General features: G+C 48.2%; 2 protein-coding genes across 3 annotated transcripts in view; both read left to right on the top strand.

The window, feature by feature from the left end:
* TMEM63C (transmembrane protein 63C) overlaps positions 1-15313 on the top strand; it is a 398663-nt gene that overhangs the window by 71068 nt on the left and 312282 nt on the right. The window lies entirely within an intron of this gene.
* The window catches only part of LOC138527225 (fibrous sheath CABYR-binding protein-like), a 39862-nt gene continuing 26766 nt past the window's right edge, over positions 2218-15313 (top strand). Inside the window, exon 1 of the mRNA XM_069638342.1 lies at positions 2218-2283. Within this exon, the coding sequence (XP_069494443.1) occupies positions 2218-2283 (66 nt within the window). The remainder of the gene's footprint in view (positions 2284-15313) is intronic.

Raw genomic sequence — 15313 nt, 5'->3', positions numbered from 1 at the left:
AATCGTTTTTTGGGACGAAGAAGAGAGAAGTACCAGCTGGGGACTTGGAAGGTCGAATAGTTAGGTTTGTTAAATTGGTGTCCAAGTATTCTCGGAGGGCCTTTTTTTCCAGTTCAGAAAAAATGAACATTCTTCCAAAGGGAATCGCTGCTGAAGGCTCTGTATCAATGGCACAATCCTTAGGTCTGTGAGGTGGGAGAGATTGAACAATGGCTGTTGAAAACACATCGGAGTATGGTTGGTAAGTTTGGGGAATCTGGATGATGTTGGAGACAGTTACTGAGGGTTGCTGAGGTTCCTGGAGATCTTCTGAAGGGTTTGACAAGGTGGTAAGAGATAAACAATGAGACCTGCAATGTTCTGAACCGAGAAGCAAGGACCCTGCCGCCCAATTGATGTATGGAGTGTGCTTCTTTAACCACGGCATGCCTAAAACCAAGGGATAATGAGCCGATTTAATGATGTAAAATTTGAGAATTTCCTGATGATTATTTATTGACAACAGTAAGTCCTTGGTTTGGTGGGTTATGGGTCCAAAGGACAAGGGTCTGCCATCAATGGCTTCGACCGGTTGGATAACTTCTTTAGCTTTTCGTGGTATGTGATGCTCAACAACCCAATCATGGTCTATGAAAATGCCCATGGCACCACAGTCCATTAAAGCCAGGATGGGGTAGGAATCCTTTTTGGCAAAAGGATAGGATAGTTTGCAGGATCACAAGAGTGTTCTGTCCAGGAGATTTCAAGGAGGGAATAGACAAGGAGTTAAACGTCTTTCTCCCGAAGCTGTGCTCCGCCTAGGATCGGGAGCCGGCATTTCCCGAACGCCGAGGTGGTGCTATAGGACATTGCCTTACAAGGTGTTTGTCAGAGGTGCAATACATGCATAGCCCAGTGTTGATCCTATGGGTCCTTTCCTGGGGGGAAATAGGTCCTCGGAAGGCTCCTAATTGCATTGGCTCAGGTTCAGAGGTTTGAGTAATGGTTGCTTCTTTTGGACCAGGATAGTTCGTGGCTGGCTTAGGAGATGTTGATTTAGATTTCCTCTTCTCCGCCTTCTTTTCCTGGATCCGGAAATCAATCTGTAGAGAGAGATCCATGAGGGCTTGAAAGGAGCGGGGGTGAGCTACTCTGGCTAATTCGTCCTTTATCTCCTAATTTAAACCTCTTCGAAAGAGGGTAAAGCTGGCTTCCGGGGCCAATCAGCCTCTTTGACTAGCTGTTTGAAGCATGTCACATACGTGAGCATGTCCTGGGTCCCTTGTTGGAATTCGGGCAATCTTTCCTGAGCACTGTATACGAGCTCAGGGCGGTCAAACATGGCCTTAAGGGCTTCCACAAACCCATCGTAGTCATCCAGGAGAGCATCGCCAGCACTGACTAAGGGAGTAGCCCAGGTTAAGGCATTGCCCGTGAGATGAGATACCATGAAGCCAACCTTAGCTCGTGGAGTGGAGAAATAGTATGGTTTGAAAGTGAAGTGTACCAAACAGGAATCTAGGAAGGCACGTAGAGTCTTTGATCCGTCGTATTTGTCTACTACTCCCCCTAACAGGACACTTTCCTTGGCAGCAGAATCTCTGGACAAGACCAGCTGCTTTAATGCAGCATTCTCAGCCTTAAGGTTCTGAACTTTAGTGGTTAATTCTTGCATGCCTCTCATGAGGTCCTGGACTGCGGCTTCCATATCTGAATTTGTATCAGGTTTTAGGCGTCTCAATCTGTCACAAGTTTCTCCCCTTCTCACCTGTTTTTCCTTTCTTGTGATGCTCTTGGACTTAGCTTCTCTTTTCCTTACTGTCCGGGCCTTGTATAAACCTGGACGCGGGTCTTCGGAGTCCAGCGTGAGGTTGCAGCCTTCCAAGCAGAAGTGTTCAGTCTCCGGGCGAGGAACCAGGATGCCGACGAGAGGGCTCGAAGGAGTCGGGCTCTGCGTTAGAGCACAAGGAAATTCCAGGAATAGTCCACGAAAACAGGTAAGGGGAAAGGGTAAAATGGATACCAGGAAGGAAGGAAGAAAAATAGGATAACTAGGAGAGCGAAGCGAACTTCGGAACGCACGTCTAGCTACACCAAGCAGTAGCGTTGAGATGCGCGGCGCCGCGGAGGCGTGGCCTTTTTCTAGGAAGTTGAAAGTAGTCAAAAAGGACTGGCGCACACCGCTTCGGAAGCGCCGGCCATGTTGGTAGAACCACAGAGTAAATACAGTGGCGCATCATGGACCGTGAAGTTCAAAAAGGGCGTGCTCCGCGGATCCTGACACAAACGGGCCCAAACTTGACGGTGTGCTTTAGATCCGCCGGCCTCTATCTGGCTCTGTCCCATATAGCTGTGGGGGCACAACACTCCAACTTCCAGACAAGCTTTGGCACTTTGACCCCAGTGCAACAGTTATTTAGTGCAGTATTAAGACAATTCGGACATAACTTAACCAAGCCTCTTTCTCAACCCCATCCCATCTTCCCAAGTTGTTCTTTTCAAACGTACTCCCATGTCATCCATTCTCTTTCCTTTTCCCGTTTCTGTTCTGCTTCAGACTATGATATGTTATTTATAACGCGCTTAATACCCATAGGTTTCTAAGCACGGTCCCGGGGATCAAACCTGTGTTTTTTTTGTGTCGTCTTGCTTCCAAGGTGAGAACGTTGCCCCTGAGCTATCCTCCCTCTGCTCTGGATGCCCACAATGCAGTCACAAAACCCCAGCTTTTGGAAAAGCCTCGGTGCTCTGAGACCACTACGGTGCAGAGTAAGAGCGCAGCTACCTAGCATAATATCACACTTTGTACTCTGCCCCCTGCCCCAGTTCATTGTTCTCTTCCCTCCTTGGATCCAGGTGGACATCCCTTCTATCGTATCCCCTATATCGCCCTACTGTACTCGGCCCCCTGCCCTTGTTCATTGCTCTCTTCCCTCCTTGGATCCAGGAGGATATCCCTTCTACCGTCTCCCCTATATATCACCCTACTGTACTCTGCCCCCTGCCCTTGTTCATTGTTCACTTCCCTCCTTGGATCCAGGTGGAGATCCCTTCTATCATGTCCCCTATGTCGCCCTACTGTACTCTGCCCCCTGCCCTTGTTCATTGTGCTCTTCCCTCCTTGGATCCAGGTGGATATCTCTTCTATTTCCTCCCCAATATCACCCTACTGTACTCTGACCCCTGCCCTTGTTCATTGCTCTCTTCCCTCCTTGGATCCAGGGGGATATCCCGTCTACTGTCTCCCCTATATTACCCTACTGTACTCTGCTCCCTGCCCTTGTTCATAGTTCTCTTCCCTCCTTGGATCAAGGTGGATATCCCTTCTATCGTGTCCCCTATATCACACAACTGTACTCTGCCCCCTGCCCTCGTTCATTGTTCACGTCCCTCCTTGGATCCAGTTGGAGATCCCTTCTACCGTCTCCCCTATATCGCCCTACTGTACTCTGCCCCCTGCCCTTGTTTATAGTTCTCTTCCCTCCACCTTGGATCCAGGTGGATATCCCTTCTATCGTGTCCCCTATAGTGCCCTACCTACCTCTTGTCCTTTGCGCTCTTGCCTTTGAAAGAGAAGAAAGCAGACCATGGCCACCTCTTTCTCTTCCTGCTTTCCCTTTTTGCCCAATCACTGGACACCTTTCCAACCACTTTCTTCTTCTCTTTTAACTTTCTGATTGATGTATTCTTTCCTTCACCTCTAGTTCTTCCCCAATCCTTTATCTGTTCCTCCTGTCGCCACCCCTACGCCCCCATGGCTTTCCGAAGCTTTATCACTCATCGATTCCTTGATTTTCAAACTGTGTTCATTTGATTTTATGAACCGAGAACGCAGGCTGGAGGATGTGTGCTGGAGGAACCCTGCGGGGGCAGGATCAATAATTCATTTTACAACAACTAGACGGTCCTGCACACGCCCCTCTCCCGCCCTCCTCAGCCGCTCAAGCTGCCTCTGAAGATCAATCCAATTGAAGCATTCTGCGAAAACAGCCTTGCAAACAACCCAAGATGAGGCACCGAAAGCGGGCCACAATGCAGGTCTCTCTTGCACGGTGCAGTTGCTGACAGGGCTGGAAATGGAACAATGTACTTCGTGAACCCACCACCGGTGGCAGTATAGTGAGTCATTGCTGTGGAGCTAGGGATTGAATTATGGCAGACAAGTACATGGCTTGGGGCGGGGCTGCACAGAAGGGTCCACCAAATGTTCTAATGCATGGTGGCAAACAGGGACTTCCTTTACTGGGTTTACCATGAAATGATCGGAAATAAATACCAAATGAGAAATTACCAATTTGTTTAGGTCACATTTTCTTTTAATATTTTAATAATGCGCGGGAAGACCCTGCACAGATCCCCCCCACTTCCCCCTACCTTCACCTATACCCTTACCCCACCCCACATCTATATATTAAAAATTTACAAAAATATCTTACCAGTCGGCCAGATAAATTCGGTCATTTCATATTAGATATTTTTGGCTTCAATTATTTCGGTGGATACCCTTTACTGATGGGACCAGGGTGGGAAGTGAAGAGCAGACAATTTGGGGGGGCGGGGGGAGTGGGAAAGATGTACTGCATTGTATGATCAAGTTCAGATGAGTGTCCCCCCCCCCCCTTTTTTTCCATCAATCTGTTTATGGTTAGAATTGATCATTTTCATAGAAAACCAATAAGACTGAGCGCCGGAGCTCAAATTTCATAACACTGATGTCACCAGAACTCCTCAGCAGGGCTGCTAATGTGAGAACATTACTGAAACCATATGCTATTTAGGTAGAAGTACAAATAATACTGATACTGGTAAGGCTATTAATAAAACCTTAATTTCTAGGCACATTTGGGATTGCATATGGTCCCAATTCCAATTAAATTACAATTCCCCACGTTCAATTTTAATTTGTATAAATTCAGATTCAGTGTTTTGATCGCAGGACATATCCATGACTTTATTTTATGGACTGAATTTTGTATTGATCTTATGGCATTGATTCATTCTAACTGATTATTTGTTTGACAGCTTGTTTCAGCGCATTGAAGATGTTAAATATGGCGCTCTTGCAGTTTATAAATGAGCAGAACTGTGTACCCATGTAGAAGATGATCAAAGCCATAGCAAGAGTGGTGCAGAAGGATGCCATGCTGTATAGAACCTTCAACTCGAATAAAGATAACATTTGATGTAAAATAAAGAAAACCTTTTTTCTTAAGAAACTCTGGGCCTGAATCACAGAAGCGTTTTATAATGGCACAATCCCATTGAAAGGCACTCAGTGAATCAGGCCCATATATGTTTTAGAGCGCATGGGAGACGAGGAGTGATGGAAAGCAAAATGTCATGCTGGCAACACTTGTGGCATGCATTTTCCAAACCACGATTACTCTTTGTTTGTGTTTTCCGGCACAACAGCCAATGGGCGTGCGCTATTCTAGTTGTGCTAATCCAGAGGTAGGACATAACATGTAATCAAAAATAGGCGTCCCCAAATCCAGAGGTAGGAAGCAAGGGTGCCCAGCTCCCATGTCTTACCTCGCAGTGATCAGACTCGCTTCCTTTGTCCTTTTGGACCAACTGGCGCGCGACAGGAGAGCTGGGCCTGCCATTAGTGCTTGGAGAGAGTGTTTGCATTTGCCAGTGGCACGGGCCTCCCATTGCCTGGCATCCCCCAGATGCTTTTTGCATTCACGTGGAAGGCCTTGCCGCAGCATGAACTGGGCTGCTTGTAATGGTGCGCTGATGTGGCTACCGGCGGGCAAGGTACGAAGATTCATGTTGGGTGTGGCGCAGTGGGAGCGGGGGAGAGCAGTGCTGCTGAGGGCTGTCTGGTAGGGCACAGGCACCCAGCACTCAATTCTCACAGGCAGCTTGGTAGCCAGTGGGCCATGTGAGGAAGATGTTCTTGGGAGGCAAGGCAAGTAAAAGCGGCGCCATGCCTCACCCCTGCTGCCCAGCCTGCACTAGCTGAAGTTGTGACACAGCGCACTAATTGGAGGAAGACATGTTGAAGCGTATGATAAAGCTAATTTGTTACTGATAAGGCGGGAGGCTAACCTGATGAACTGCCATCTTCCTCTGTGGTAAGTCCTCTCCCTTTGTGATCATCCGCGTATGCCATCATTTCCCAGGAGTTCACATATTGCCCGGCCCTGCCGCAGAGAGTATGCCTGTTTGCAGGTTTAAAGCATCAAGGCCGTGCAGCTCATGAGACGATGAGTCTCACTCATGTCAAATGCTGGCCTTCAGTATGGTTGGTATTACTAGCTGTAATTAACGCCCATTGCTTGGAATCGCTGCATGAAATGGGGCCGCCAGGCCCAGTTCATGACCGTTCCATCTCTGCAGAGGACTCTGCACTCTGGCACCTGCATTTTGAAAGACGCCCACTTCTGCAGCTGGTGGGTACACAACTCTGAGCTCAGAGAGCTCGTTGAGGGGGTATGTGAAGGTGACTTGACCTGGGTGGGCGCCCCATCTAATTTTTAATTAAAGTGCTAGTGTTTGAACAGCACTTTGAGACGCGATGTGGCTGTCCCCGGGTGCCGCAGGACTTTTTCATGCTTAGACCACTCCATCTCCTTACCCTGCAGTTTGGGTGTAGTCACTTTGGCTGAAAGAATTGCCCCAAGGACTGGTGTCTGAGGCCCTGGCACTGTACCGGGATGGGTTAGGAGCAGGATTGGCGCCGTCATGGCGCTTACAATGCATGACGCAGAGGTTCCAGCAAGTGGGCCAGATGGGGTCTATAAAGCGATTGTATGGTGTACCTTCGCCAGTAGAGCAGCCTCTCTATGCCTTACCCCACAAAATAGAGGAGGGAGCACTCGTGGGCTAGAGAGGAAGGCAGATGCAAATTTTGTGGTGTTGGATGCGTGAAGGATGGAAGCGCGCGTTGGATTCTGGCATGGTTGTGGTGGAGACACTTGAGAATCCAGGTATAATCAGCTGAACTCGGCACAGTGAGGACTTGGTTAACCACTGGCAAGGGGAGGGGATAGAGGGGGGGTTATAGGGCAAGGGGATGCGCAGTGGCCTTGCTGCGTTAATGTAGTGTCATAGACGCACATACTAGAGTAACGCATTTTGGGGTTTCTCTTTTATTTCAACAGTAAATATATGGAAAAGACTTGGGGTAGTCCGGCTAAGGAAGTCTCAGTCTTCCTGTGGCATCTGTAAACCCTTGGTCAGGGGTCCCTAACCCCACAATGACGCCCGGTGTTGGCGCCTCCTGTAGGACTATGCCTTAGTGAAAGTAAATCATGTCGTTCCTGTCCTCTATGGCAGACGAGTGACACTGACCGTCGTAATTGACGACCAGCACAACCCCTGGCACCAGGGTCATCGGTGGCGTGGGCACGCATTGGGATATTGACAGCCAATCATGTTGATGCCCCCGCCCCCAGTGTTTCCCCTTTGTTTTCCATTCCTGCAACGCGTAAACCACTAAGTGGCAAACCAAGGGTTTGTTTTTATTAACAGACCACGTGATCCCAGACCAGAGTGACACCTTGCACTGGCGCTCAGAGCTCGGGATCTTTCGATGTAGGGTTGGCTGGGCCACCAACCTGTGGGTCCCTGGCCCTACCGCTCCAATCATGTAAGGGGGCAAGCCAGTCGGAGTGCACCCTCTCCCCTCACATTGAGTAAGGCCATTCTCAAGTTCTTTCGCAGCACGCTACTCCCCCTGGGAGCAGCTCTGCCAACTTCTCCAATGTGCTCCTGATCTCCATCTTATATGGCAAAAAACTCAGTGACCCATCGCAATGAGGAGCCCCCCCTTGAGTGATATTGAGGGTAACCGCAAGGAGGCATTGCTGCGAATCCACAGCACGTGGCGGGTCAAATCGCTCTGGATTCCAACATGAATTTATGCCGACTAATACTGGCATCCAAAAGAAATTGCTTAGGGAAACGTTTGTACCCAGATTAGATGTTGGCTTAATCATTTTTATTTATTTTATTTTATTGGTTTTTTATAACACGGTTAATTACCCGAGTTGGGTTTCTAAGCACGGATCCGGGATTCGAACCTCTGTTGCTCTGCGTTGTCTCACTTCCAAGACCAGCGCGTTGATCCTCCATTCACACTGAATTGTCCCTCAGTACGTTGATGAGATCGTGTGTGTGACTATATCCATTATCCTGTCGGGTCCGATTTATATTTTAATATTAATGCTTCTTAACTTGGAATATACTGGGGCGGATCAGAAGGAGGACACTGAGTCCTTGAGGACATTTGACTTGTGTATTTATTAAAGGATAAATAGAGCGCCTAGCTCTCCCCTTCTCTATGGGGTGTTCCCTGCCTATTAAACTAAGGTGCTCGTCAGTCGTCTTCTGAATGTCCAAAAGAAACGTGTCCATGGTCCAAACTAATCCGAACTGACCGTACCACTATTCCAACTAGTAAAGATGGGAGAGAATGCCTCCCTTTTCCTTGGGCTTCCTTCTGGCAGGTTTCCTCTTCTCGGGTCTCATTACTACGGTAGTTTCAAGTAGTCTCTTGTGACTTCTTTAAACAGGTGATATAGTCCCTTTAAGACTTCATTACACTCCTTTCCCTTCTCAGAGGATGGCTTCTTGAACTTTGTTTGCTCATATAGGGGTGCTTTCCTCTTTCCCAGGGTAGTGATACCCAGTCTCGGTAAATCTCTTTCTTTATATCCTCTTTTCCGTTCCTTAGGTCACAATACTTTTTTTTTATTTCTTTTTTTTATTGTGATTTTGGTTGCCAAAGCAACCTTACACAAAAGAGACATATATATTTATACAGAACTATACAAAATCAAAAAGAAAACACACAAGTCTCACTATATAAAACAGAAGCACATTTCACTGTATAAGAGCAGACATACTTAATAAAAATTGATGCAAAGATAAAATAAGGGAAACATTATGACCCCACATTAACCGAGACCAGAATAGGTCAATAGAGAAATCCTGTTCCCCTGGTGAATTTCGTTTGTCCTTACTTTCGGGAAAATAGCGAAAGAAGTTGCAGACAGTGACACCAATGCTTGAGGGTTTCCAGGTCACGCGTACTATCACGGAACCTGCAGCGGATGTTATCAAGTAGGGGCCGTTGACCTTTCCAATGCTAGATACCTTCCTTAGAGTGGAACTGGTTGAGGCAAAAGCATGGATAAACCTCACAAACTCTACTGTAGGGTAACCCTGTAGATATCAAGCGATACATTCAATTTTGTGTGCAAATTCAGGATACGTACTATGCAGATTATTTGCATCAACTGTTTCCACCCAGTTAGTTTGTACAATGTAGCCTTTAGATATCCAGGTCAATGTACTAATTCCTCTTCCGTTCCACCAAGGAGAATCAGAATATCCTGCATTCTTTTAATAAAGGAATTGACAGAGGGAACTGTGGCTTCTTTGGTTATACTGGGCAGATCCATGTACAGACTATTGGGCGATGGACAGAGTATCTTAGAGTAGGAAGCCAGCATACGCCAAGTAGAACAGGCCTTGAGCGAAATAAGGCAGAATACATGCCTAATGAAGCAGTTAGGAATAGCAATAGAAAGACCAAGGACCTGTTTCCAGAGTGTACCTTGTACAACATTAAGATAATCCCCCACGTCTAGTAGGTAGAAATCTATCACAGATTCAATCTTTGCCAAGTAGAAGCGCAGTACTGGTAAGACAGAAAACTTGCACACCCTTCTGTAGAGACATTTCATTTGAGAGGTCAAGGGAGATAGCCTGCTCTGGAAGACGGATTGCTCTGGAAGACGGATTGCTCGATTGTAACGATAGTACCGAAGGGAGTCCACATGATCCAGTCTCTTCCCACCTAGATTCCATGAAAAGTGTTTTATTATCTTTCGTCTCTTGGAGAAGATGACCATTTTAGATTTGCCCCCATTAGGGGATAAATGATTGATTGTAGGTACAAAACTGAGCAAATAGGTTTAACTTGTATTGAAGGCCCCTGGGTGTTCGATCGAAGAGGATAAAGTCATCAGCGAAGACTAACCAGTCAAGCCTAAAGCCACCCAAACTAGCCGATGACATCATCTCACCCCTCCACAAATATTCCACATCCCGCACATATAGATTCAACAGGACAGCCCTGCTTCAAACCCACCCAAGTTCGAATTTGGGTTCACGGAGAACCCTCACACGTAAGGCACACCGTCACAGACGTGCCTGAATTGGAGCAGCGCCAAGAGCTGAACCAACTTTTTTAGGGTACATCCCAGCTTCGGAGTTTATTCTGCAATTGGGGTCTTAACACACAGTCAAAGGCACGAGAGAGATCTAGGGATGCTGTATAGACCTCCCCCCACATCTTTATTATGTATATTATTTAAAAGATGCACAAGTATAGTGGCGTTAAGTGGCGTGCCTGTGTTTTTTCTAAACCCACCCTGGAATTTTGAAAAAAGACCCAGTTGCTAATCTTCTTTCTCATCTGTCTTTTGACAGATCTTCCAGTTTTCCCTTTTCCTGAGGCGCGGCTCTCCCGCTCTTAGTGTGCCTTAAAGTTCCTTTTGCATTCATGTTTCTTTCGTTAAACACTGTTAGTTTAGCGATACCTGGTGGAGCTTTTAAAAACTGTTGCTATGGTATGGTGGAATTCCTGTAAAGCGCAGAATCGCTGGGACCGGCTACTAATCGCTGAAAGCGCAATCGGTAGTAGTAGATGGCAAAAGTTTATGAATACACGCCGGCCTAGTTGGAAAGTTTTCGATGCTATGATCATAAACGCTCTCCGACTGCCTCCTGCTGGACTTCATTATACTTACTTCTAGGAACCAATCAATAGCACATCCTTGAAGCATCATTAGGTGGTTTTCTCTGTTTGACCACTTCCTTGCAAGAAGAGAGGTTTCCCGCTCTTTGTGCTTAACTTTCCTACAGCTAAAAACACTCTCTGGGCGGGGTCCAAGAGTGAATTTTAGTGATCCTTTTTGATGGAGCCCAGCGGCTGGGCCTCAGCCAGGACCACTTAGTAGTGCAGGTCCAGCTCGACTGACCCATTCCCTTGTGGGTACCCGTTAGGGGAGGGTCAACGCCGAGTGGTGGCTGACTGTTTCCTTTGGGCTGGTGATGGTACAGATCATGAAACAATTACAAAATGGCTGCAATGCTTACATTGATAATTATGGGGATTCAACACTCCCATTTATATAGTGCTTGGAAGACCTCAGTTTTGCATTGAACGCTCTTGGCAGTGGAGTAACTTTGCCGAAAATGTTGGGGGGGTAAAATGGGGGGTATGCCATCTAAATGAAAGGGGTTCCTGCCAAATGAGTGGGACCAAATGGTGTGCCACAAAAGATGGGCGGGGACAAACACCCTTAGCCCCCCTTAAAATGACACTGTGACTAATCAACTTCCGGGGCACCAGTGGTCCAGGGATGAATATCGGTTTCTAAACCTTCAATCAACCCCACACCTCTAGTACACCAGAAAGGATACGAACAGATTGCAATGCAAGTAAATTATAAGACGACCTTGTCCAATTTTGGTAACGTGGATGGAACGGCAGGCTTATCTCTGCATGGTTGTGGATCGTTGGTTAGTTGCAACACAGCAAAAATACAATTATTACCCGATGATAAAAGGGACTGTCCAGTTAAGTTGTATACAAATATCTACTTCCCTATTATTACAACAGACAGTTCTAGCACACTACAAAATACAACCCACCCTCTAAAAGAATGCAGAGGACAGACAGTTTCACAAAGGAAAGGGATGCACTCTGGATGCTGATAGGAGGGTAGATGTTAAAGCAATCAGTTTTACTGTTCAAGGTCATTTGGTTTCAACACCAAGTGGGAAAAGGGTCGTAATTGTCTCTATGGGCCTTCAGAGAAGGACCAGAACCACCATGTACCGGGTGCCGAAGAGGTTCTTGGTGCTCGACAGCGTCAAGGCGGTTCCAGGGTACTTTGCAGCCCGTGAGACACAGTTAGTGGTGGGAGACAGCTGCGGGTACCAGGCGGCAGGCAATTCGGCAAGCGAGGCTGGACGGACGTCTGCAAGCTGTCCGGCGCGGCGGCTCGGGGCCAAGAATCATTGTCTCTGTGCTGGTTGGTGGATCTGGAACGCTGGTCGAGGCATCTCTGACGGCTCTGGTGACTGCGGCATGACAGCAGTTGGAGGTGCTGCCGGATGCGGTTCGAGGACTCCACTGTCTCAAAACTGTCCTTAAAAGATGGACACTGGCTGATGCTTGTGTGGCACTCCTGCTAGCTTCTTTGCTGGCCTCAAGTCCTTTCAAGGCGGACGATCCAAAGCTAAGGAGGTTGATTGCAGGCAACGGCCTTGTCCTTTGTCCAGAGACTCCGGCACTTCCCACCTAGGAAGCTTGCTGGCAGAACCTAGCAGGGCATGCTGTATGCTGGCTGGGTACCGGTTCTGGAGCAGCTGGACAGGTCCTCTGAGTCTGGTATCTCCCTCTGTTCCCTGGGAGATCTTTAGAGGAGGGATCTTGCTTTCCTCTTGGAACTCCTGGCCTTCCTTCACTGGCAGAAGATGTAAGGTAGACTGTACCTTCAGCTTGGGTCCAAATGAGTCCTCCTTATTTTGATGTTCCCATAGCTGTCAGGTGTCAGATACATATGACAGCGGAGGGCGGCACTGGTAAGCTGTGTCCTCCCAGAGTACATGACTATTTTTCTGCTGTGCAGTGAGTGTGGAAAATATGTGCGGGAATAGCCCCACATATTTTCCGGAAGTTTATCTCCCATCATTCATTTTTTTAAATAAATAAAAAATCAAAAAGCCCAGGCGAGCGCACTCTCCCTGTGCAGATGGTCAAATTCCTCACATACACCCATGACTATTGGCTTACAGCTAGAAAACGCAAGCACATGGTTGCCCAGGGCGGTAGTCAGGGCTTTAAGTGGGCCGGGGCCTGCTGGGGCCAGGCCCCGGCAGTCTCCAAAAAGTGGGACTGAGCCGGGGCCCTGCCGGGGCCCCCGTCCCACTGCACGCAACGTTGGCGGCAGGGCTTTAAGTGGGGTAAGAAATCGAGGGGGGGCCCTCATTTGGGGGCGTGGCTTGTGGGAGGGGAGTGGCCTAAAAAGTACGCATATCGTAGGGTATACACACAAATATATATAAATGTTATATATTTGTGTGCGTACCTTACTATGCTTTGTGTACTATGCAAGCCATCTTTTCTAAACATAGAGATATGTAACATATTTCTACGTTTATAAAAAATGGCTTGCAAAGTACACACACCATAGTAAGGTACGCACACAAATATATAACATTTATATATATTAGTGTGTATACCCTATGGTTTGCCTAGTTTTCAGGCCATCTTTTTTTTTAAAAGATTTCGGGTTTATAAAAGATGGCTTTGAAAGTTCACAATTCAAGCCATCTTTTATAAAGCTTTGACTACGGACAAAATTGTCCGTCGAGAAAGCTTTATAAAAGATGGCTTGAATTGTGTACTTTTCAAGCCATCTTTCATAAACCTCGAAAAATGTCGAGGAATCCCCGGGTTCGCCGAGGGTTAAAGACGCCTCGGCGACCTGGGGAAACAAAGGGACAGTAACTGCCTCTGGTGACCTCTGGCGCGAGGGTTCACCAGACGCAGTTACTATGAATGACGGCAGTGGCAGCCAGTCATAGCGTCGCTGTGGTTGGCTGCCACTTCTGTCGGCTTGCCTGACTTCATGGCAGGCGCATCTCCCGTCGTGGCTGCGGCCGCGACCGGATAATGCATCCCGCCAATCAGTGCGTAGTACTGGATGTCCCCATCATGTCCCCATCATAGACCCCACCCCCCGGACTTCAATTCCCAGAATGCAACGTTAAAACTGGGACTGGACTAGCATTTCCAGATTGGGATATGGCATGTTTGCATGTATGAAAACAATAGCACTATAACGTTCATATAACTGTGGCGGTCTCCTGCGGTGGTCTCCGCTCACACCAACCCTGCATGAAGTGTGAAGGTCGCTGCCGCAGGGTGCACCGCACCCCTGGCAAGGCGAGCAAACCCGCCCACGTTAAACACTGCTTTCGGGTGTGGCAGGACCCCGGGGTGTGGGCCTTTCGCACGGTGCACAAACGGCATCTCATTAATTTGACTTGCGCAGGCACGTGACGACTTCCCAGATGTATTTTTTTTTTTTTTTGCAGACACGAAATTAAGTTGTTTTATTTTTACTAAGATTTAACTTTGCTGTTGAATAATGTCCTAGGTGTGCATGTTGCAGAAGATGGTCTGGGCTTTGTGTGGAATTGCCTGCCTGCTGTGCCCCCCTGTTCCCTGGTGATTAAGCATACTTTGGCCTTGGAATGAAAAAAAACGAGATTCAGCCTAGAGTAAAAAAAGCAGTTTGGAGTAGTTTCTTTTTGGTTTCTTTATCCAACAACCGGTTATCCCAGAGTACTGCATCATAGGTTATCCCGGAGGAATTGGGGACCGCCCTGTGTGTTATCCCAGAGGAATTGGGGCGTGTTATCCCAGAGGAATTGGGGGCTGCCCCGTGTGCTATCCCAGAGGAATTGGGGACCGCCCCGGCTGTTATCCCAGAGGACTGCCCCGTGTGTTATCCCAGAGCAATTGGGGACTGCCCCGTGTGTTATCCCAGAGCAATTGGGGACTGCCCCGTGTGTTATCCCAGAGGACTGCCCCGTGTGTTATCCCAGAGCAATTGGGGGCTGCCCCGTGTGTTATCCCAGAGCAATTGGGGGCTGCCCTGTGTGTTATCCAAGAGGAATTGGGGACCGCCCCGTGTGTTATCCCAGAGGAATTGGGGGCCGCCCCGTGTGTTATCCCAGTGGAATTGGGGACTGCCCCGTGTGTTATCCCAGTGGAATTGGGGACTGCCCCGTGTGTTATCCCAGTGGAATTGGGGACTGCCCCGTGTGTTATCCCAGAGGAATTGGAGGCTGCCCCGTGTGTTATCCCAGAGGAATTGGGGACCGCCCTGTGTGTTATCCCAAAGCAATTGGGGACTGCCCCGTGTGTTATCCCAGAGGAATTGGGGACTGCCCCGTGTGTTATCCCACAGCAATTTGAGACTGCCCCGTATGTTATCCCAGAGCAATGGGGGACTGCCCCGTGTGTTATCCCAGAGGAATTGGGGATCGCCCCGTGTGTTATCCCAGAGGAATTGGGGACCGCCCCGTGTGTTATCCCAGAGCAATGGGGGACTGCCCCGTGTGTTATCCCAGAGCAATTGGGGACTGCCCCGTGTGTTATCCCAGAGCAATGGGGGACTGCCCCGTGTGTTATCCCAGAGGAATTGGGGACTGCCCCGTGTGTTATCCCAGAGCAATGGGGGACTGCCCCGTGTGTTATCCCAGAGGAATTGGGGACTGCCCCGTGTGTTATCCCAGA

The sequence above is a fragment of the Ambystoma mexicanum genome, chromosome 14 (assembly GCF_040938575.1).
Source record: "Ambystoma mexicanum isolate Mex_15411 chromosome 14, UKY_AmexF1_1, whole genome shotgun sequence".
Taxonomy (NCBI): domain Eukaryota; kingdom Metazoa; phylum Chordata; class Amphibia; order Caudata; family Ambystomatidae; genus Ambystoma; species Ambystoma mexicanum.
Note: the sequence above shows the minus strand (reverse complement) of the source record. Positions and strands in the feature narration are given on the sequence as shown.